At 40.7% G+C, this 23,238-nt stretch overlaps 1 protein-coding gene across 4 annotated transcripts in view; it reads left to right on the forward strand.

The window, feature by feature from the left end:
• MICAL3 (microtubule associated monooxygenase, calponin and LIM domain containing 3) overlaps positions 1-23,238 on the forward strand; it is a gene marked incomplete at both ends in the record, with an annotated part of 99,530 nt that overhangs the window by 40,892 nt on the left and 35,400 nt on the right. For 2 of the 4 annotated variants that reach the window (XM_079537602.1, XM_079537603.1), the window contains 3 exons: positions 13,824-14,019; positions 19,834-20,072; positions 21,171-21,260. In XM_079537602.1, the coding sequence (XP_079393728.1) occupies positions 13,824-14,019; positions 19,834-20,072; positions 21,171-21,260 (525 nt within the window). Of the gene's footprint in view, positions 1-13,823; positions 14,020-19,833; positions 20,073-21,170; positions 21,291-23,238 lie in introns of all 4 variants that reach the window. The other 2 variants (XM_079537601.1, XM_079537604.1) reach the window with 2 other exon arrangements.

Consider the following 23,238-nt stretch of genomic DNA (forward strand, 5'->3'; position numbering starts at 1 on the left):
CATTTACAGACACATCCATACACCTTCCCTTCCTCCTCTGCTCCATGAAATAATAAAATAAAATAATTTAAAAAAATCATGTTTCAAGATGCACCACCAAACTGAGACGAAAGGTAGTTCCTCTTCTACCGTGCCTTGAAGTTTTCTGTTTGGAGGCACGGTGGAGTTGTGTTCTGCAGGACAGGGCACATGGTAACGAACCCTTTCACAGGGCCTCATACGGCTCCAGAGAGATCTAATGCCAGATTTATTTTTCTGAGCTGGAATATTTAAAATGTAAACTTAAGAATCAGACCCCTGTATTTTTGGAAGCTGAGGAGAGTGTGTGGGTTGCATGATTAGGACCAAGGTTCAGTGCCCAGTGAATCATTGTTCAGTAGCAAGCCAGGAAACTCTCCTGGGGATGTGCTTGACTGTTCCCAGTCCATCATGTTCCTTGTTGGTGTTCTTATCAGGATTTGGGTGACTTTGGTGTAAATGAAAAGAGAATTTGAAGCCCAGAAAATTTGGAAAAGCAAAGACGTGAATTGGTGGTTTATTTGTTCTAAGGGGTTGAGAAGCAGCTGACCGAATAGAGCTTCACTGAAAAACCCAAGAAAATGATCTGGGGACCGAGAAAGGGTTTACAAAATAGCAGCGATGTTGGTTTGTGCTCATGGCTGGATCCTGCTAAGAACACTTTTTCTTGGGAGTAAAAGACCTCCCTCTTCCACCTTTCTCTCTAGCTTTCAGACCTGTAGACTTGTTCCACTGAAATATTTGTTTATTGCTTGTATGTGTAATTTCTGAAGGGTGATATGAATTTTTCTGGGCACTTTTAAGAGTTTCATTAAACTTAGAAAAAGAACGCTGTGTAAAGGTGTTGGATTTTTTTTTTTTAATTACAGAATTATAACATCTGTGGGTTCGTTTTTTGGGCTTTTTTTTTGTTTGTTTGTTTTGTTTTGAAAAGTAGAATCTAAGAAATAACCATTCTGAGGAGATTAAGTTTCCCTCAGAGAAATGGAAGGAGTTTGTATAAAGTAGGGATAGTTGATATTCAAGTGAGACAATTAGTGCTCAGAAAGGCTTCATGTCTCCGTTGTATAGCTTCGTTGAAGATTTTTATTTATGCAGTTGTTTTTAACCTGTTTTTGTTTTGGGTGTGTGTCTCCTTAAATTATGTAATACTTGGTTTTCTTGTTGCTGTGAAATCAAGACATTATTTGTTCAATTGTGTGAAATGTTCAAGGGAATAAATTCCAAACAACCTTCAGGTTTCTGAGTTTTTCTTTGTCACCTCCCTCCTCCTTCCATTAGCTCCAGGTTAGGAATGCTGTGGGGGATAAGTTTTTGGGGGAGAGTGAAATGAATAGATCTAGCAAGCTTGAATAGTCTTCCAAAGACGTTTTGGGGAGCTGCATGGCACGTGTAACTGCAGAGTACTACAGAGACTTACAAGGGCAGTTAAGCTCTGGCAGACACAGGCTAAATTAAATGTGTTTTTTTTTTTTTTCTTTTTTTTTTTTTCTGCCATATTGTGGTGTGCTCAACATGCAGGGCATACACTGCCCAGACAGCATTACATATTTCTGTAGAAAAGCTGTTAAGGACCCCCATATTGAATGTTCTACTGTTTTGCTGTAGAGATGCTGTCAGTGTTGCGGCTTCATGGATTTTTGTTGATTTGGGAGTGTACCTTGTTGCAGGCCAAAGTTCTCTGTAAACAGGGCAGTGAAATACATCTGTGAGGGGAGAGGAGGGAGATGAAGAGCGTGAGCGAGTGTAAGCCAACACTGAGGAACAGGGAGGCATAGCCTTTGCATCTGGTGTGACAGGTAAGCTTTTTGGCAGGATTTGTTTCCTCTTGTTTGCGCAGCAGCAGCTGTGTTTCTGGGACATTAGAAGCGATGGAAAGGCATGAAATGAGGAAGCGTGGAGCCTTGTAGCCAAATCCAGTGTCTTATGTTCCATCTGGATGGCTCTCTCCTCTCAGGACAGTGGCACGAGGAAATGACCTTCATTCCTCAAAACCACTGATAGACTGTTTTGTTATGTTATCCCCATGGCCAACATGTGGAGCTGTATCATAGTTCTGAGCTTTCCAGTTCTCAAAGGTAAACCGGATGAGTCTGCGTTAGAGAATAATTCTGTCTTATGTCTTCTCATGCTTCCTACTGCACCACTAGCAACTGAGAGCATGGAAAGTCAGTTATCCTTTGAGCATCTAACTGTGAAACATATGGGTTGATTTGGCCTGCATAGTTACGTTTAAACAGTAGATTGTAGAACTACGCATGAAATGCCAATTCTGCTACAACTAAGGTTTTCTTCTTTGGACAAAAGCACCAACTCAAAAGTCACTTTGTGTTAAAGACACCCTAGTTTTGTTTGTGAAACAAAATTAACATCTTTCAGGCATTTTTCTCTTCACCACCACCCTTCCTCCTCCCTTGCATTTCAACCTATACTTACCTGAAAATTATTTACTCTAGAGGAAAATCTGTAAGTAAAGCCCCAAGTAACACACTATATCAAGTATGATTATTTTTAACCTTTGTTGTGCAGATTAAATGGCTTGAAAATGAGGAAGAAAAGTAGGTTTGGGCTGAGCCATGCTCTTGCTGTGAGTGTAAATGCTTCTTTGCCTGTAGTCCTGTAAAGAGAAAATGTCTATTTTTCAGAATATGCTATTCTAGGATCCTGACTTACACAGTCCCTAACTTACATCCATCACTTTTGAGAGTCTTTAGCATTATTTAGGACTTGTAGCAGTTGTTAAATAGATTTAAAAGGATCTCTTGTCTTACAGATAAGGTAAATGAGTAGGCATATGTACTTTGTAATTCCGTCCTCACTTTCAGTCGCCCAATAAATAATCCACAGAAAATCTTATGTGGATGCTAAATTACTTCTATTTATTTATAAAGTTGAAAACAGAGAATTCAACTTCACAGTATAACTGGTTCTGTATTAAGGACAAGTTTTAAAACAATCTATTGTAAGTGGGTGTGTAAATGACTTTAATATATTTGAGGTACTGATCCATTAACATATGCACAGAAGTCTGTGGGAAATGTGGATGTTTCATTCCCTTGACAAACTGGTTAGTTCCATAATAGGTGAACTAGTTAGCCTTTGCAGGAGTTTGGGAACTTCATTGCTAGAGTTAAGCTTTAAGGAATATTAAGGTATTTTTCACCATGCATCCAAAAACAGAGCTTGCTTCATCATTTTGGTAGCAGTTTTGTCAAGAGAAACATTGGCATAGACCATTTCCTTTGTGGCACGCACCACTAGGGTAGTGTAGAAAGCAGGTTGTGTACAAGTTTTCATTTTTTAGACTTAGTTGCTTCATCTCATAAGGCAGAATGTAATGTAGATCTTTTCCTCTAATTTCTGTAACAACGGTGAGAATGCATGAGATACTTTGAAAATAGTATGAATTAATATGTGCTCATGTCTGCACCAATTAAAGCCATTCAGTAATGATTTGACCATCTGCTTATAGGCGGCAGCATGAAATACTAGGATATGCACTTCATATTGTATCTTCAAATACAAAAGGAAAACAAGGGGAGGAAAAGAAAATTAAAACCCCAAACAAACAAAAACCAAGCAAACAACCCAAAACAGCAACAAAAACCAAATGGAAAATATTTGAAGAGACGGAATGGATATTACTGAGTCAACAATGAACCCATTCTCCTGCTTCTGTGAAGTATATTTATGGAAGGAGGTGGAGTAGCAGTTGCTGAGCTGATCATGGGGATGTAGAGCTTAGCTTAGGCTTTCCAAAGAAAACAGGGCAGATGCTCTTTAAGGATGAGACAGCACTTGGGTGCTTTGTTTAGTTACTTACATCTCGTCTCAAAAATGTATGTTTAGTCTGACATTTCTCGTGTTGCTGTCATCCCAGAAGACTGTGTTTTCTTTCTTTGGAAAATTTCATAACTGTCCTATATGCTGTTACAGAAGTTTATCTAATTGCCCTGGGGGTAGTAGTGTTCAAAAATAGGCCTTCTTCTACCCAAGAGATGTTTTAGATGCTTTCAGACTTTGGTAACTCGATGATTTAAAGCACCAGAATTGATATGTAAGCTATTTTAATCAGATATATGTCTTTTGGAATCCATCCTAGATGTTGATAGAATCCATCCTAGATATACCTATATAAAAGAATTTTCTTAGGTTCAAAAAAACTCACAGTAAGGTATGAAGCTCTGAATTGCTTGGAACATTCTGTTGCTTTGCAAGTTAAGCAAAAGTATGTGGGATAAATGCAGACGCTAAGAAATGAGAGAACAGATGCTGATGTTTTCTGGAGAGTATAGAACTTTTACGTAGGACAAGTATTCCCCAGTATATTTTCTTATAACCACAGGCTTCAGATTTGAGTCTGTTCCATTTGCAGCACTTCATCTTCTAGGAGGAAAAAAAAAATAATTAAATGCGAATGTGGTTATTATCTAAATATATCCTGAGATCCGGTAATTATGAAAATCCGCAATAAATTGCTACAGAAGAGAGAGTGGTTAGCTCAGTAGATGAAAGAAGATATCCATTTGGAAGCTATCTTTTGAAACTGATCCCAGTTTGAATGGGAAACTGAAAACAGTTGATATTCCAAACGTTTTCATTATATATGATGAAATTTCTAGTTCCTTGTTATTTGTTCTTTAATGATGAAAACGTTTTCCTGGATCCAAGCTGGGATTGGAAGAGCAGATTTAAAAAATAAATAAATAAATAAATAAATTAAAAAAAACCAACAACAAACTAGACATGATTTGTATTGATAGGTTCCTCAAGTGCTGTTAGATGGAAATGTCCTTGGTTCACTGTTGTGTTAATGTGCACATTGGGAACCACCATGCCTGATGCCTGCTGCTGAGATGAAGGATTCCAGAGGGCTGCTAGGAATAAATGGTGAGAGATGGCTGCCATGATGAATAAATAAGCTCTCTGAAGTCTTATGTGGTAGAGAAAGCAGCTGTCTTTCTTAACATAAAAGTGGTTGCTGTTTGGCTTACTTTTGGATGATCAACTCTTAGACATTAATATCTAAAGAATTTCACGGTACAAAGAATGTATTTCACATTAGAAAGGGGGAAAAGTCAGAGCCAAAGCCAAGGTGATTTTAGCATAGAGTGTGGCCACTCTCTCCTTTTCCTCCTAGCCATTTCCTGGGTGTGCCTCATCCCAGGTGGCCCTTTGAGGTAACATGCCTTTAATAGCTTCCAGGACAAAAGTTACGCCTGCAGAGTGATGTTATCTTTAGCCAGATTATCCTTAAGGGCTCTTCAGCCTCCCCACACTCAGCTTCTTCCAGGAAATAGAAACAAGGCCAGGCAACAAATGATAGAGCTGATCAAAACATTTGAAGGGAGCTCAAACATCCCAGATGTCCCTAACAAAAGGGAAAATTATAGGTAATATGTCACTGATTTGCCAATATTCCTGGATAATGGACTCTCCGATAATTAACTAAATAATAAAAAAAACCTCTGTTACTTGTTTGAGCAGAAGTAAAAAATTAAATTGTGCAGGTGATAAGATTCTGTGCCAGAAAAGATGCGTTAAGAAGAGTGAAGCTTAGCAGTGTTCACTGGGGCTCGGATTAGGTGACCTAATAACCTCCTTTTCCCCCGTTCCTTTTCTCCACCCACTGTTTGCAACACTGGACTCCTTCCAGGAGTCCAGAAATACATTCCTGGATTGTTCTATACCCCTGCTGTAGTGAGGAAGGCTTTTCTGTACTGAACTATTTCCTGAGCTTTAAATTTTCATTATGTTATAACACAGCTTCTTGCATCTGCATATGAAAAACACCACGTATTTCTCAGGCATAACTTGATGGTGTTGAAGTTGCAGGTGAATTTTGACTTGCTTTCAAGACACAAGTGTGAAGTAAAGATGACCTGGAAATAAAACTGATTGATGATACTCTCGTCTGCTGGCTTCTACTGGAAATGAAGAAAGATTGATCAAATACGCAGCAGTTTTGCTCCTGCTTTGCCGCTGTTGTAGGAGGCAACATTTTGTCAGCATCTGTGTTGACAGCTCTAAAAACCCATTTTAATCACTCTCAGTGGGAGCAGGTGGAAAATCCTGAATAAGCCTCAGTAAGATAGATTTCATTCTATAGTCAATCCAGTTCACTTTTATAATTATGAAGAGATTGGGTCCTATATTTTCTGACAGTATCTGAGATATGGAGAAGTTAATTGTAGCTGGAGGTTGTGGAATGCGTGGAGGAAGCCTTATGTCCTCAAGTTTGTTTCTAGAGCATCTGTTTCAAAATTCCTTGAATATTTTATCTAACAGTTTTTCCTGTACATGGTAGTGGTTTTGAGGTGCTGGTCCTGTAATAACTCTCCGTTGGGTACTTCTGCTTTAGAGGGTGTTTAAATCAAACAGCTTTTTTTCTGTGCACGTTAATCTCCCTATTTCTCTGTTTAGTTCCCAGTTTGCTAGGAAGAATTGCCTTAGTGACAGTTGCCTTAGTCTGGGGACTGAGGTTGGAAGCAGTAATAGAAGCCCCAGGCACGTTTTTTTTTTTTTTTTTTTAGAAAGTTTAGTTCCTTGTTATTTATTACAGATTGCTGTATGTGCATTACTGACAAATTTCAGTAGTGTTGTCTTCAGATTTGAGCTCGTTTTCAATCCTGTGCATGACCATTGGATAACTTACTTGTGGATTGTGGATCAAGCTGGAAATGCAGACGTAACAAAATTCAAGATTTGGTGTCTTCCCAGAATAACAAAGTATTTGAGGCTCTCTGAGGGCTTGGGAAAACCCTTAGAGGCTGAGAGAGAAAGATGAGGCACTTTATCAAAGAAGCATTGACAGTTGATGACTGTTATGTATTTATGTTCAAACAAATATGTTTTTGTCTCTGTCTAATTAGGTGTTTTATCACCCTTTCTGTCTCTGAGGATGTGCTTATCAAGTTTCAGGGGATGCTACCAGGCAACATGCAGTTCTGCAGTGTGCAAAGCGAGGCTGTGTGAACAAGCAGTGACAGGAATTCCCCAGTCCTGCTGGGCTCTTGCTGGTTTTCTATATACTTTTCTTAGAAATTAAATTCTAAAGGGTGGCTATATCTAGATGTAAAATCCTGAAACTTCTTCCAAACTCCCAGCAATTACATTTAAGATACTGCTGCAGGTCAGCTTAGAGCTGCCAATGGCATGTTTAGTATATCTCATACTGTGCAGTACCAAAATTGTTAACAGTGGTTAGATACTAATTTTGTACAGGATTAAAGACAGGATTTCTGGCTACGTCTCTCAAAAGAAATCAGTTGCACTTAATTAAATGGGATATCTTAATTGACTTACCGTTTCCATACGTGCAGCATCCAACAGCATGTCTCAGTACTAAGCATTCTGCTTTAGAGCACACTGTGCTGAGCACTATGAGCATCTCATAGGAGGGGCCTTTGCTCAACCTGCTCATGTAAACCAGATAATCATGATGCTTGATGTCTGGCATGTTTTAGCCCCTTTCTTATTTCAAAGCCTTTTGTCTTGACTTAAAGGGAAGCTGAGAGGAAAGAGTTGGGCATTCTGGATCCTGTTTCTGGCACTGCCGCTAATCTATTGTGAGACTGACTTGCTGGTATTTAATCACTGTGTCTGGACTTGTGTGATGCCTATACGGTACTTATCTACTTCCAAAATAGGTTTGTTTTAATATGCTAGGACTTGTAACACATTCTGAAGCCCTGAGATGAGAAGTGGAGCTGAAGTACAAAGAGGCAGTTAATGGAATAGAAAAGGGCGAGGGTGAAACTTCTGAGAAAAAACTGAAACTCAATCTGACATTAAAAACCCACGGAAAATGAGATGCCAAAAATGCTCTTAGAGCTCATTTGTGTTCTTCTGTATACCTTATTGATAGTGTTTTTTGGACTGCAAGCAAACTTCAGAAACCTTATCCTCCAAGATATTTCTTACAAATTAATGGCAATGGAATTTGAGAACATTCAGCATTTCTGACTCGGTGTTCACTGCATTTCTTCGAACTGCCGCAGAAGAGTTCCATCTTCCATCTCTGTGTTTTGTTGTATGTGATATGCGGTTGTATCCATAGCAGTTGTTTTATCTGACATAACCATGTTCTCAAACAACTCTGTGGAGATAGAATTGTTTAGAAAAGAGGATTGAATGCAAACAGATAGTATTTCAGATTATAAAAGCACAAGATGTGTGAAGTCCAGAATGGAGATTTTTCTGAGAAGTGTATTAATTCTTTCCCTCTGTTATGTGTCTTTCTCAGTAGATTCATTTGAGTTGCTGCTCCTCCCCAAGGCTCCATCTGAGCATGTGCAAAATGCTGGCTCCGTACTTGACATTTACCGTAGAGAGCTTGCAGTCTTGCCAGATTAGACTAAGAAAAGGAAGTGCAAAGGTACTGCGCGATTCATGAACAACAAATTGGAGGAAAGTAACACAGAGAAATGAATTGGGCAAGGCAGGTAGTTTCCCTTTGGGGAAAAAGCTGTTGTTCTCAAATCCCCAGTTTTGTCCTATGTATGTTTGTCCTACGTCAGGGAATAACCCTGGCAAGATTTCATCTGGTTCACAAATTAATCTGTAGCTTTCATAGGACAAAGAACTACTAAGGAAAAACAGAGATGGAATCCTCTCCTAACAGGAGATTCTTGAACCTTCCAATAGTCTCCAAAGCTGCAATCAGGTCAAAGGAAAGGATGCTTTCAGACTCCAGGAGCAGTTTGGCGTAGGGTTGTTATCTCTGATGGTACGATTTTCTGTACAGGATGCAGGCAGTGTCAGGGCTGAGATAAATAAAGGACTCTGGCAGCTTTCATGCAACAGCTAAGCGGCCTGTCCTGTTAGGAAAAACAATTCCCTTTGGATGATCTATGTAATGTTCATGGTCCATTGCTCTTCCAAAATAAAGGTCTGGATTTTGAAATGTGTCCTATTTTGGATGTTGTTTGTGCATTTTCAGCTGATCTGTTGGTTGCATCAGAAGCTGTTCTTGGCTTTCAGGTGTCTCCCCTCCATGGCCAGTAATGCAGAGTTCTTCTGGCACATGCAGCTTTATCATCCCCTTTTCTGTCAGTTGTGACCAGTTTCAGTCATTTGGCTCTGAGCCCTGATGCACTGACAAGGAGGAATGTCAGATAACGAATGATGAATGTATTCTGCAGCTATTTCCCACTGGCAGGCAACAAACTAGTCTGGGAATACAACGTGATGTTTGAAAGAAGCACTTCTCCTCTGGAGCAACCCTTAGAATCATAGAATCTCAGAATCATTAAGGTTGGAAAAGACCTCTAAGGTCATCTAGTCCAAATGTCCACTTACTGCCAATATTGCCCACTAAATCATGTCCCTCAGTACAACATCTGTCCTTTCCTTAAACACCTCCAGGCATGGTGACTCCACCACCTCCCTTAGCCACCTACTCCAATGCCCCACCACTCTTTTTGAGAAGAAATTCTTCCCCGTATCCAACCCAAAACTCCACTGGTGCAAGTTAAGGCCATTTCCTCTTGTCCTATCATTCCTTCGTTGGATGCAAAAATCAGTTATGCTCCGCTTGGACAGGTTGAGTGCTGAACTGCAGTGGCTTAGAAATGAGCCATACTTTTGGCAGTCCTCACAAATCTTGGCTGCCGACTCCGCAGTAAGGAACAGACTTTTTCCATGCATACAGCACCATATATGTTTGGAAGAAGTGAGGTAGGACAGCTTCAAATTTCCTTGTGCCGGTTTAATTTTCTTTTGTAGCTTCGAATGAATTGATATGAACTCTGCAGCATAATGTGGACAAATTACTCATGTTCTTGCCACATGAAGTATACCTATATCTCTCACCTAGCTTTGTCCCTTAGGTAGGTTTGTAAACTAACGCTTTTCCCTTTGGTAGCTGACGTCTTCATGGTGTAGACAGATGGTTATCAGCATTTCTCCTATTAGCACTGGGTAACTGGGTAACAATGGCAGTGGCTTTGCAGTTAGTCAGGTAAGCCTATGGCACCTTTTAGAAACAAAGCCAGGTCTTGTACACAAAGTGTGTCTATATAGAGCAAGGTTTTAGAAGTCCCTTGCTGAATCCCTTAGCTATCAGTTCAGTTTCTGGATTATGTTGTCTGGCATAGAGCTGTTTTATGTACAAAGTAAAATGAATGTTATCAATCCTGCATCTGAACTGGGTGGTTATAGAAATGAGTTTGAAAATTGCTGGGAGTTTTCTTTTTAATTCTTTGGGATTTTGAGGCAGAGAGCACTTCTCAAGCCTAGCAGACATCCTGGTTTGAGTACACTCTTTTGCCTTAAAGTGTAGGTAGATTTCTCTTTTTTCCCATCATTCCATTTTTTTCTAACATAGTTTTAATGATTGATTTGCTCATACTTATACTTTGTACTCTGAGGTAATTGGTTTGATGCTCTTTGTACAATTTGTACTTGTACTCAGTCTTCACGATTAGAAGGTTGGTGATCCTTTGTTTCTATTGAATAACATGCCCAGAAGATTAAATACCTCAGTGCAATGCGTATAAAGAGATATCAGCATGATGTTCAGTCCTCTTTTAGCTCAGTGTTATTGCTGCTAATCTTTCTCCCCAACCCAGATGCTGTAGCAGTGAAACGAGCATCTCTTTTATATATATATAATATATATATATAAAATATATATTCCATTCATACAGTTTAATTATATGGAATGATTTTTTTAATATTTCTCTTTCTTTTTTCCAACTTTGAAAAGGCTGACAAGAAAAAAGGCTTAAGATAGTTAGAAAATCAGAGGAGTGAGAGAATGTCAGACGGTGAAAAAGTTATCTTTTTTTTCTTATCACTTTTTACACTGGTGCATGTTGCAGCAATTTTGGGGTATGCTTTGGAAGAGAACAAGCAAAAGGGAGCTTGTGAAAGGATATTCCTATGGAAACAGCTGAGCCTAGTTGAGTGCTCTGTTGTGTATAAAGGGTTCCAAGTAGAAGAGCTCTCGTTTTTTGCTGATTCTGTGAATTCTTTAGTTGTTTTCTCTCACCTCGATGCTCTTCCATTACCCAGAGCCCTTGGTTTTCCCCTGTCAGCCAGAACTGGCGGAGCAGTATTCCAGGTCATTTCTCCCGTTACTATGAGCTCAGGGCTAGGGAATGTAACACAGATTATAAAAATAGATTTGGCTGAGGTGGTATCACCATCTAGAGAGAATGAAATGAAGCATGCATCCCAGCTGAGAAGACAGATCAGTTCCACTAAACTTTGAAAGCACTAATACAACATAAGGCTTAGCAGCAGGAAATGATGGAGACCACTTTCTCACTGGAAATGGACAGTGATGCTCCTGCCTTTCACCTGAGCTAGCAGCTGCGGTTTCCACCATAAAGAAGCTCAGTCCAGCTCAGGGGCACAGCAACCACTTGTCCACATCATAGAGGGGTTCGCTAATACCAAGCATTGTCCTGGAAGTTGTCTTCATGAGATTTTATCTTTCTGGAGAAGGACTGAGGGATTAATGCCTCTAGTTATGGCAAGGCCTGTGTAGTCTTTTGTGTGAAAGGCTAATGCGTTCCTGGGTGAGTGATTGCCCTGAAAAAAGGCTGTAGTGGAAATAAACTGAAAAACTGCAAAGAATGGAGAGAAAAAGCAAAAGCTCTCTTGGATGTAAAAAAGAAAGAGGATAAAGTAAATGTTGAGAAAGCTCAAGCTGGGTTAGGCTGTGCGAAGGTAAGGAAGGAGAGCATTCTCTAGTCTAATGATATGGGAAAGAAATGGGTCTGCAGACGTGGAGTCTGACGTTGAATGTAGTCTTAAATACAGCCAGGAGAGCAAGTGAATGGATCCAAGTTGAAGGAGGGAAGATTTAGGTTGGATGTTAGGGGGAAGTTCTTTACGAGGAGAGTGGTTAGGCCCTGGAACGGGCTGCCCAGGGAGGTTGTGGATGCCCCGTCCTTGGACGTGTTCAAGGCCAGGTTGGACGGGGTCCTGGGCAACCTGATCTAAATGTGTATGTTTGGTGGCCCTGCTAGGCAGGGGGGTTGGAACTACATGATCCTTGAGGTCCCTTCCAACCCGGGTGATTCTGTGTGATTCTGTGTGATTCTGTGTGTGTGTGAATAAAAAAGGAGAAAAGGAGATTGGAACAAGTACACATCAGTTAATGTAAATAGTAGATAAAACTTCTTCTTTGAGTGAATAAATAAAGACTTCTGATTCTGCAGTGAAGTCCTTTGAGCTCATGAAGGTAAGTGGTATAAAATGTGACATGACACCAGACACTGTGCCTAACTACCCTGACAGCTCTTACTGATGAAGCAATCCGCAAATCTCCGGGAGAAAATGCAGCATATCCAAAGTCTGGACTTCAGTAAAGTACCTGAAAGCGGCCACATGGAAATAATTATTAAAGCTGGATAAGATGAGGGATAGTATATGAAGTGTCAAGTAATGGAGGAGCTGGCTCAAATGGGAGTTCAGCAATTTTATTCAAAGAGGAAGTAATGGAGTTGGGTAACACCTACAGACTGTGGATCTGGGGACTGATCCTTGCAATGCTTTTGCTAAGGATACTGACCAAAAAGGAGAAATCTGCTAATGAAGCTCGCTGCTGAGGCAACGTTTCCAGCCCTCATCAGTGCAGAGGAGGAAAGGCATGTCATACACTGAGAACCGCAAAATGATGCGGACTGTAATATTAAAAATAGACATGTAATACTAGAAAGTACCAGGTCATGCATGCACCAAGTAAGTGTTGACAATTTTGGCTGCCAGCAAGGTGCTTATCAGTTGAAAGCAGAGAAGGAGAAAGGTTTGAGTATCAGTCAATAAATAAAGCCCCCAGTATTATGTGGTGTATAAATAGGCAAATGTGTTCTCAGGGTGTATCAGATGAGAGGTTTCTGGCAGGGTTGTATGTTACGCAGATAAGACCTCATCTGGAAAGCTGTGCACAGTTCAGATCATGCAGGTTTTGGAAAGATTAATCCAAACAGGGACAGGTGTGGAGACCTGGGGGATGATCTGTGAACTGAAGAGCTTATCTCACGAGAGGAAGGCTTGGTTTGTTCAGCAAAGCAAAACAAAAGCTAGGAAAGATTAGACTCTGTAAATGGTAAGCTGGGTAAACAGTGGTTCCCTATTAAAATACTAAGATTTAACGAAGAGATGGATGAGTGTAGGTTAGACTGTAATTAATTGAGCGTCACAGTGAACGAAGCTTCTGTGTCCTTTCCTCCGGCTGTCTGGTTCATGTACACTTGGTTCATGTCGTCCTCTGGTTTTTGTGATGCTGGGGTTGTGAACATCTCACCTAGATTTTTTACTGTGGTTCGTTTCGTAACAAACTGATTAAAAAGTGAATGGATTCAAGTCTAAAAAAGTTCGAAAAATCACTCCAAGTGGCCCTTTTCATTCCCTCCTTCCCCCCCTCCTTCAAGTATTTGTCATATTTTCTTGCTTTCTATAGCTCTACCTGGCTTGACTGGTAGCTATTTTAACATCATGCAGCAGGTTTGCCCCATAGCATTCCTGCTTCATCTCAGAGAACAAATCCAGCCTGTGGCCAGACTGTGCAGACTCCGCTGCAGCTATAGGTTTTTGCAGCTAGAACATCTCTCAACTAGGACGTTTTAACTACTTTTTAGCATCTATCATCCCAAAACACTCAGATTGCCTTTTGCAGTCTGGCTCCCAGGAGGTTCTGCCAGTAGTGGTGAATGGGATAATGAAATTAGGTATTCTCTCGCTTTACTTACCTCCCTCTGCCTCGTACCCTATTTCTCCCAATTGCTCAATTTCTTCAGAAATTGCCGTTCCGACTGTTGCATTTATTGTTCATTCACTGACTTATTCTTTAGGTCCTAATGTAAATGGGCTGGAAGAGCCCAGCCTTGCTAAGCGCTTGCGTGGCACGCCTGAGCGAATTGAGCTGGAGAATTACCGACTGTCACTGCAACGGGAAGAGGAACTGGAAGAGGTTCCTGAGGAGACACTAGCAGAACATAATCTGAGCAGTGTGTTGGACAAAGGAGCAGAGGAGGATGTGCCCAGCAGGTTAGTATGCTTGTCCATAAGCTTTTTATATCCATCCCAACAGATTTTTGCCCATTGCTCACTCGGTTTTGTTTTTTTTTTTTTTTTTTTTTTTTTTTTAACATACTGTTTACCAGGTTGCTTTTTCTAAAGTTCTTGAAAATATTCCAGATGTGTACATCATTATTTTCTGCTGAAATTTCTTATCTTCTCAATAGCTTACTGCTGTTCTTAGAAGATAACTATAGAACCGCAGTCACATGAAGTTGGGTCCTAAGTTGGAAAGGAATTTCAGAATTCATTCATTCATTCATTCATTTGTTTAGAAATTTGTATTAAAGACAAACAATTCTTTTGAGAAAATAGCACATGGATTCAAATGGAAGGGAGTTCCAAAGTGGACTATTTTTTTTTCTATTTTACATCACAGTTCAACAACATTTTTAGTTAAAAAACTCAGGCTTGGCACACACGTAATCCCAGCAGAGTGCTGGTGGAAAGCCTAGAGATCTTAGTCTGAAGGGGTGCTTATAGCTGTGCACCTTCACAAATTTGTCTTTTTCTTTAAAGCGATGTGTAAACACATCAGAATGCAAGTATTTGCAGGTATAGCTGACAGAAATAGTTGTTGCAGGAGTCAGTGGGAGAGAGTATTTGATGAAGAATATCTTGCACTCTTTAAATTCTCAGTCTCTTGGTTGGGGTTTCTAGTCATTGTAACAATAACAACCTTTATCTTCTCAGCTTTATTCTGCCCATCAGTCTTCTTGAAATAAACTCAAATAATGCTGTTACTGGTTTCCCAAGGCTTAGATCCTGCAAACATATTCTAAGCATACATAACCTTCAGGAATAGGACTCTAGAAAAAAATGTTTTACTGCATTCATGCATGTGAAGTTGAATTGGTGTGGTGAAGAATGCAGCTGTGTGCATTAAAATGTTTATAGGTAGTGAAAAAATCTGCCATTTATTTATCTTATGATGTAAATTTGAAGAGGAAGCATCTAAAAATGGGCAACTGCTAATAGCCTGAATTCTGCCAGTCTAGATGGAGTGCATGTATATTTGGACTTACGAAGATGTAGCTTAATAGAAGTGCCTAGGAACTGCTGATAATTTGTATAGCAGATTTCTCCAAAACCTAAATAATACTTTTTGATTAATTTCTTCACATATTCTTTTCTTTGGAAGATACTATTTTGACATATTTTGCACAATTGAGAACTTTGATCTGGTTAAGCAATCATGAGACAATTTAATGGCAGATGCAAACTCTGCTTGCTTTACTGATTCCTCCTTCAGCTCCCAATTCAGGCCTAGAAATTATATCAGTGGGACAGTTTTGGCATTAGCAATATTGTGGGGTTTGTGGTCTGTTATGTTCATAGCTCTAAACCAAAATTCACCATAATGGAGCCCTATTATTATTTGTCATGATTCCAGTAAATCAGGACATGGTGGTTATGTTCAGCAAATGGTAGATTTCCAAAGGAGAAGAATTAGTTTAAAAAGTGGAACTTTGGCATCTGCGGATGAAGCTGCTGGTCATCTCCATGAGTTATTCTGCAGAATTGTGGAGTCTGAGGCCATTACTTCATTAGGTTAGGTAGCTTGATTTCCTCTTGTAGGCTTTGTCGTTTATTTAGTTAGCCTTGTGATTTGAATTGAACTAAGTATTTGTGCCTATCATATGTGGAATTGCTAGATTTTGCATGCTCAAGGCAGTGTTTACTAGGGAACTTCACACTTGTAATAGAAGGGAAAGAAAAAGGTTACCAAATTCCCATTCAGTTTGACCTGGAGAAAATTTTGTCTCAAAACCAGACGCTGCAAGCAATTTAGTTAGAGCATCAATAAGGCTGTGTGGGCAAACACCAGAGAATCTAGATGATATATCTCTCTGCTGTACCTCTGCTCAGCTATATCAACTGCCTGGTATTTCTCAGAACGGAGAGGAAAAAAAAGGAAGAAATCTCAGTGCTTTTTCAGCAACAAAAGAAAAGAAATTGATTCCTGCAGCAAGCCAACCAAAGCCCTGATTTGATCATCTTCATTGTCAGCGCAGAGCCGCAGGGTTAGGAGCAGGCTGAGGAAATGCAGGACTTTTTGTTCCCTCCGTGTCTTAGGGAGTAAGGGATTGAGCTTCAAGGTTCCTGGATATGAACTCCAAATCAGAGTTGCCATTGGTTGTGCAGCTTCCCTACACACATATGCACACATACTTGTGAGCATGTAAACATTCCAGGGACGTTTTACAGAAAATTGTATTCTAAGGACATTTGTTCAAAACAGAGTTAATTTTCCATCAGCTCTTCAAGAGAAAACTCTTTATGTGCTTAACTCATTGACTTTAGCTTGCAGTAATGTGCAATTTGTCATCAGCACTCATGGTGTAATCCTCTGTTATGGTGACCTTTCAAAGGAGCGTGACAGGACAGTGCATGTAGTGTTGGCTTGTATCATAGAATCACAGACCGCCTTGAGTTGGAAGGGACCTCAAAGCCCACCCAGTCCCAACCCCCTGCCATGGGCAGGGCTGCCACCCAGCAGCTCAGGCTGCCCAGGGTCCCATTCCAACCTGGCCTTGAATGCCTTCAGGGATGGGGCACCCACAGCTTCTCTGGGCAGCTGTGCCAGGGCCTCACCGCCCTCGGAGTGAGGAAAGGAATATGGCAAAGGAATGGAAGAGGCTCGCTTCCACGATTCAGGCTCCTTTCCACAGCACTGCATCTGTGTAGGAACATCTCTTCAAAGGGCTGTTCAACTGGTTATAGAATTCCATAAAGTAACCAAGTTTGCTGTTTGATCGCCACTTTGTAGGAAATTAGAAAGAAAAAAAGAAGAAAAGTGTCACCTGTTAAATTATTTCTTGTGGCACATAATCAGCCAGCTGAAAGGAATGCCCATTATACCAGGCCATCCCGCTGCTCTCTCATATTCTCATTTCTCAGTATTCAAAGGTCAAACAAAAAGCAGGTTATAAATAAAAGCCAAGGAAGGTAAAGTGAGCTGTGTGGTAAAGAATGCATGTCGTCAATATTACATGAGATAAGCAGACTGGTTGAAGAGCTTGTCCCACTCAGCCGTCATGGTAACAGTTGGAGCAGCAGTAAACCTTGCTGACAGCCCATGAACAAGCCAGCATGCAGCACCTGTCAGGTTTATTTCCATACTAAAGGACAGGAAAGTGTGCTGCTAATCGGAAAGCAGGGAGGATGGAAACATCAGTTTTATCTCTGTGAGCATACCTGTGTAAAGCTTTTGGAATATACTCCATTCTCCTGGAATATACATGGAGTCTATGCCATGCAGCTGTGTTTAGCATGTGAAAAAAAGAGACGGCCCATTAAGAATAGGTATTCAATCTATGCTGTAAAAATGTGGCTTATAACTTTAGCATTTCATTAATGTCAAAATGATTTTATGTATATGCAGCAGAACTTGCAGAGTCCCATGGACAAAAGTGCATGACAATCAGGACATGAAAAAATAACGTCTTCTTCATTAACTCCACTGTCAAAACCAATCTCTCATACTAGCAGCAGAATAAAATTATGTAAATCTAATAGGTTCATGTAGTGGCAGAGTAACTCAACATTCTAAGCCTGAAAATGCTTATCTGCAATACAAAAGAAAGGGTGCTGCTGTGTGTTGTTCTTGTAAAGTGTCAGTTTGTCACATATAATGCTCATATAATGAAAATCTTACTTGTGGGGAAAAGAATTTCAACAGCAAAAGAAGGTATATTTCATAGACCTAAATGCAATTTAAACTTCATCCTTTGCTATTTTCAACTTTTCTGTTTTCCCTTTCATTGTTTATGTGGAAGGGGTTCTGCCAAAGGTGTCAGTTTGTTGCCTGCAGTGATAGTTCCATAAGGAAGCAGCAGCAGCAGAATACTGCTCTCAAATGATTCACCTAAATTTTAGCTGTAGTAGCTTTGTCCCTCAAATGAGATGAGTTTGGGCCTACTAAGATTTATATGGGAAACATCCAACTGCTGCTCTAGTAAATACAATTATTTTCTGACAGTGTTCTGTTAGGGAAAAATAAAGAAAGAATACTTTGTCACCATCTGCATGCATTCTCTGAAGATGTTATGATTTATATTTGTTTTCCAATGACTTGCAACCATCTTTCTTCCCAGTATCTCTAGGTGGTCCAGCATGTAAGAATGAGCTAGATGCAGTGTTGTATAGACAACGACAGTTCTAGACAATCCCTTGTCCCTTCTGCCTATAGAGAAGAACTGCTAGAATCAAAGAGAGATGCCTACCAAAGAGCACTAATGGTCTATTGTTTTGCATGTTTTAGACTACACTGTGAGAATAATGAGCTCATCATTGTAATTATCCTTATACTGCTTCCTATGGTTTCTTGCCACTGTGTACACTCTGTACTTAATTGGATACATACGATAATTTTGTTTCTCTCAGCAAATTTGCATATGATACTGAGTGATGCAGTAGACATGCTAGAGGAAAGGGATGCTATCCAGAGGGACCTGGACAGGCTTGAGAGGTGGGCCATGCCAACCTCGTGAAGTTCAACAAGGCCAAGTGCAAGGTCCTGCACCTGAGTCAGGGCAATCCCAATCCCAAGCACAGATAGAGGTTGGGCAGAGAATGACTTGAGAGCAGCCCTGAGGAGAAGGATTTGGGAGTGCTGATTGATGAAAAACTCAACATGAGCCGACAGTGTGTGCTTGCAGCCCAGAAAGCCAACTGTATCCTGGGTTGCATCAAGACAAGTGTGACCAGGAGGGAGTGTAACCTCAAGGGAGGTGGTGCTTGTGAGACCTCACCTGGAGCACTGCATCCTGTTCTGGGGCCCCCAAAACAAGAAGGACATTGAGCTGTTGGAGTGGGTCCAGAAGAGGGCCATGAAGATGATTAGAGGTCTGGAGCACCTTCCCTCTGAGGACAGGCTGAGAACTGGGGCTCTTCATCCTGGAGAAGAGAAGGCCTTAGAGTACCTGAAGGAGACCTGCGGGAGAGCTGAGGAGGACGTGTAGTGACAGAAGGAGGGGAAATGATTCCAGATTGTAAGAGGGTAGATTTAGACTAGATTTAGATACTAGGAAGAAATCCTTTACAGTGACGGTGGTTAGACACTGGAACTGGTTGCCCAGTGAGGTTGTTGATGCCTCCTTCCTGGAAGCATTCAAGGCCAGGCTGGATGGGGCTTTGAGCAACCTGCTCTAGAGGGTCCCTGCCTATAGCAGGGGGGTTGGAATTAGGTGATGTTAACAGTGCCTTCCAACCCAAACCATGCTATAATTCTGTGTAGAAAAGTGAGGAATTTTGCATTTTTTCTCCATCTTTCCTTAGCTCTTACATTCTGTATCCTTTGGCACCTGATAGTTGTGTTGTGAGTTCTTTCTACTCATAAGGTCTTCTATAGTTGTCCCCAGCAAGTGCCAAAAACATCTTAGCTATCCAGAATGCTAGCAGAAGCTGCCATTATCAAAGGATGTGACCTTCCACGTTATGATACTGCCAAGCACTCTTGAACCAGTTTATCCAAAGCAATGTGGTATTAGGAAGGTCACTTCTCTCCACTGTATGATCACGCACTGTAATAATTAATACTGCAAAAATATTTGGGCATGGTTTCATGAGCATTTTTATGCCACACTGTGACCGTACTACAGGCCATGCATAGTGCTGTCACTGAAAATACATATGAAATATTGAAAGCAGAAAATTAGTATTGTGGTTTCCACTGTGTGTACATCAGACTTGTATGTACTGAAATGACTTGTCAGTGGTCCAGGGCTGATCTAGGAAACATTTACTAGTGGTTTCTTTATCTTTTTTTTTAAACTTTTACAGCAGTTCAGAGTCTGAGATGGAGGAAGAAGATGAAGATGAGGATGATGAACTGCTGCTGCCTCAGCAACCCCCTTCAGACTTGGGAGGTGTGCCATGGAAAGAGGCTGTGCGCATCCATGCCTTATTGAAGGGGAAGAGCGAAGAAGAGATTGAAGCGGAGGAAAATCATGAGTATGATGACAGAGAAGAAGACGAGGAGGAGGAGGACAATGAGGAATATGAAGAGGAGTCTAGCGAAGGTTAGACGCATTGATTTGTCCCTTTTTTCTGCTAGACAGCAGGGAAGACTGGGCTGCGTACTTCTTGTTCTGCAGAATGAGCCTTGGAAAACTTTCTTTCTCCTTTCACTTTTTTATTACTTTGGTTTTTGAGGGTGTTATTGTCGAGGGAAGCCTTGAATTGTCCATTTTGGATACAGAAAGAACTTTCCCCACAGAGCACTTGCAGCACTAGTACCAGCGCAGTATGCTGTCCATACACCATGCCGACATGTGCAACTCACAGCTTTGTGACAATGTATTGTTTTACTGTTATTTATTATTTTTATTGGGAATTGGATTTGAATGGGCTCTTTGTTCCTTGATGGCAAGAACTGGAAGCACTGTGGAGGCAATGTTTTCAGTGCTGCAGGGTGCTTCACTCAGGGGTAGTGCCCTAGCTGACAGCAGGACATTCCAGAAGAATCTGCTTTTAGTCCTTCTTTGTTTAAGGACAACCTTGAGAAGTTCAGGGAGTTCAGAGGATTCTTGTTTTTTCTCTGAGGGATTTCTGTGGAAAATCTTAGGGAAAGACTCCTTCCCCCATGTGTTTGTCTCAGTCATCAAAATGCAGAGTTTGTGCTAAGAACAGGCATTTTCAGTGTTTCATCATCATTCCCATTTTCTTGCTGATCTTGTCTTTGTCTTTATACTTGTATTTCCTTTCTGTGAAGACTAGTAGACTCCAAAGAGCTTCTTCACAAAGGACTTTGGCTACCTACTGCAACACTGGTCCTGTTATTTTAGGTCTTAGTGGCTTAGTTCTGCTCATCAGGTCAGCAGGCTGCTTGCCTGGTTTTTAAACGTAGGAGCTGTGAAAGTCAGGACTGTTTTTTTAATGTGGTAACATGCATGTTTAGTCTGCTAAATCTTGGTGTGCTCAGGCAGATGGGTTTTTTTTTTAGCAGTTTTCCTGCTACATACAGTAGAAATAAGGGGTCTCGGTGGATTTCCAGTCAGTCTTTCTTTCTGATGCTGTCCTTTCTCTCTCTTTCCTTCTTTCTCTCTCTCTCCATTGCTTGTGTATGTACACACGTGTGTCTGATGTGATATATGGATGTGTGGTTCCCTCTGCTGTAGAGGGAGAGTATTGCCCTTGGGAGAAAGAGCTGCAGCAAGGCCTCTGGCTTCAACGTCTCTCAAATGAAGAGGACACGGGTACATTTAAAGGTACCCATACGCTATTTCCACTTCCCCTAAGTATGGGGGAAATGTTTTAAAGAGCAGGTCCCACACGAGAAGGTTCTGTGTTTTACATAATTACTTTACCAGCTTTCTAAATATCGATTTGATAGCAGTTGTTACCAGACATTGCCCTGATTTTAGGAAAAAAAAATAAAGTTGCCCAGCACTTGAGGGTATCCAGAAAGCCTGGACAATTTGCAACTGTAATGTGCATGAACAATGACCCCCACTTAGTTAGGAGCTTCAGGTTTGGTTCATACACACATAGACGTGCTGCACACTTGTGCAATATGTCAGACATGTGGGGCACATCCAAAGTACTGTGATTGTGTGAGCAAACTTGCATTTTTTGTTATTGTCCTTTGTGAATGTGTGTCTGTGGGGAGAGGCTACTGGGAAGCTAATCAAATGGAGCAGATCCCTCAGATATTTTGATCATAAAATGTGCATAAGATGAATCTGACATTCCTATCTAACTAGTTGTGCTGTTTTCCGTAATGCATTTTGTTGCAGTTTATTTCTGATGGTTGTTTTTTGTTTTTTTGAAGCACTTGGTCCTAATAGCTTATTAATCCCTTAGTCCCTCAATGTGATTCATTAGAGCCAGAATTCATAAGAGGAGAACCCAAGTGCCTTACTGCAGGTAAGAGGGCATACCCCGTCATCTAACTGCCTATTTTGCAGCCTATGGTTGTAACAGCTGTAGCTTAGCTTCTGACCTTTTTTTTTTTTTTTTTTTTTCCCCCTAAAAAAAAAAAAAAAAAAAAAAAAAAAGTTATGTTTTTTTCCAAATTAACTTTTGTGGTATTAAGAACGAGAAGTATTAGTAAGATGGCTGAAGAGCATAAATGAAGCTGTTGTAGCTACTACTGTTCTCTAGATGTGGATTCCAAGGAGTTGATTAGTGAATGGCTTCTTGTTCCATTTGAAGTTAAACATCCAGACTGCTCACTTCTTAGAAAGTGCCTGGAGGGGAAAGCTACCTTTCCATATGTAAGTGGAATTAGCACCCAGCTTCCAGTTCCTGTAGAACTTTGCAGGCAGTCTTGAGAGAGGGCTGCACCAAGTGTCTCTTGAAATTCTCAAGCATTTAGATCTCAAGGAAATATCAGGTTTGCCTGTCAGGCAAGCAGCACTCCTACACAGTTGGCTGTGCTGTTCAAACTGCTATTTATTTACTGGAAAAGGTGAAAAGGACCTATGTTCTAAGTGGGACAGGCCTCTGTTTGGATACTTGTGGGGTAACCGAAGGTATGCTACGCTAGTCTAAATCCCAGAGAAAACCATTTTCAAACATCGAGATCACGTGGGACCTGCTCTTTCCTAGCCTTGCTGAGTGACTATATACTTCTCAGCCATTGCTGGCAAACCTAAACCATTTAACACAAAATTTTGTTTGGCGATGCAAATGCTAACTCTACTCACCTTGGGGCCTGCATGTGAGTGCTTTGGACTGCAGTGAGAAAAGCCCAGACCTTTGTTCCTGCAAGATGTCCTGTAGTTTGTGCTGATTGATAAGGAAGCTCTCTGATGAGGTAACAGAGACCTAAAACTGCTGAATCCTTGGCTAAATCGTGAATTCTGCTCTGCATTTGAGTTTGTGCATCTGACCCCTTTTCCTCTTTAATAACCAACAGGTAATTCTGTCCTTCCTGCAGTTCCTTCTGCCTGTTTCTTCTGCAATTCTGATGCCAAATGTCACACACAGTCATTTCTGAAACAGAAGTCTCAAACACTTTGTCATTTCTGGGAAAAACATGGCCGGGAAAGAGGACCTTTGTTAAAACAAGACAGCAGGAAATGATGAGTGCAACTTCTAAATGCTGCTGATGTTTCTTGTTTCCTTCAAACACTAGTCCACAACATAAAAACCTAATTGTTTTTGAGGCTCTTAACTGCTGAAACAGTGTTGGCCCTATGTAGGAGTAATCGGCTGTTTTAAAAATTGACTTACTGCTCATGA

The sequence above is a fragment of the Tetrao urogallus genome (assembly GCF_951394365.1).
Source record: "Tetrao urogallus genome assembly, chromosome: 1".
Taxonomy (NCBI): domain Eukaryota; kingdom Metazoa; phylum Chordata; class Aves; order Galliformes; family Phasianidae; genus Tetrao; species Tetrao urogallus.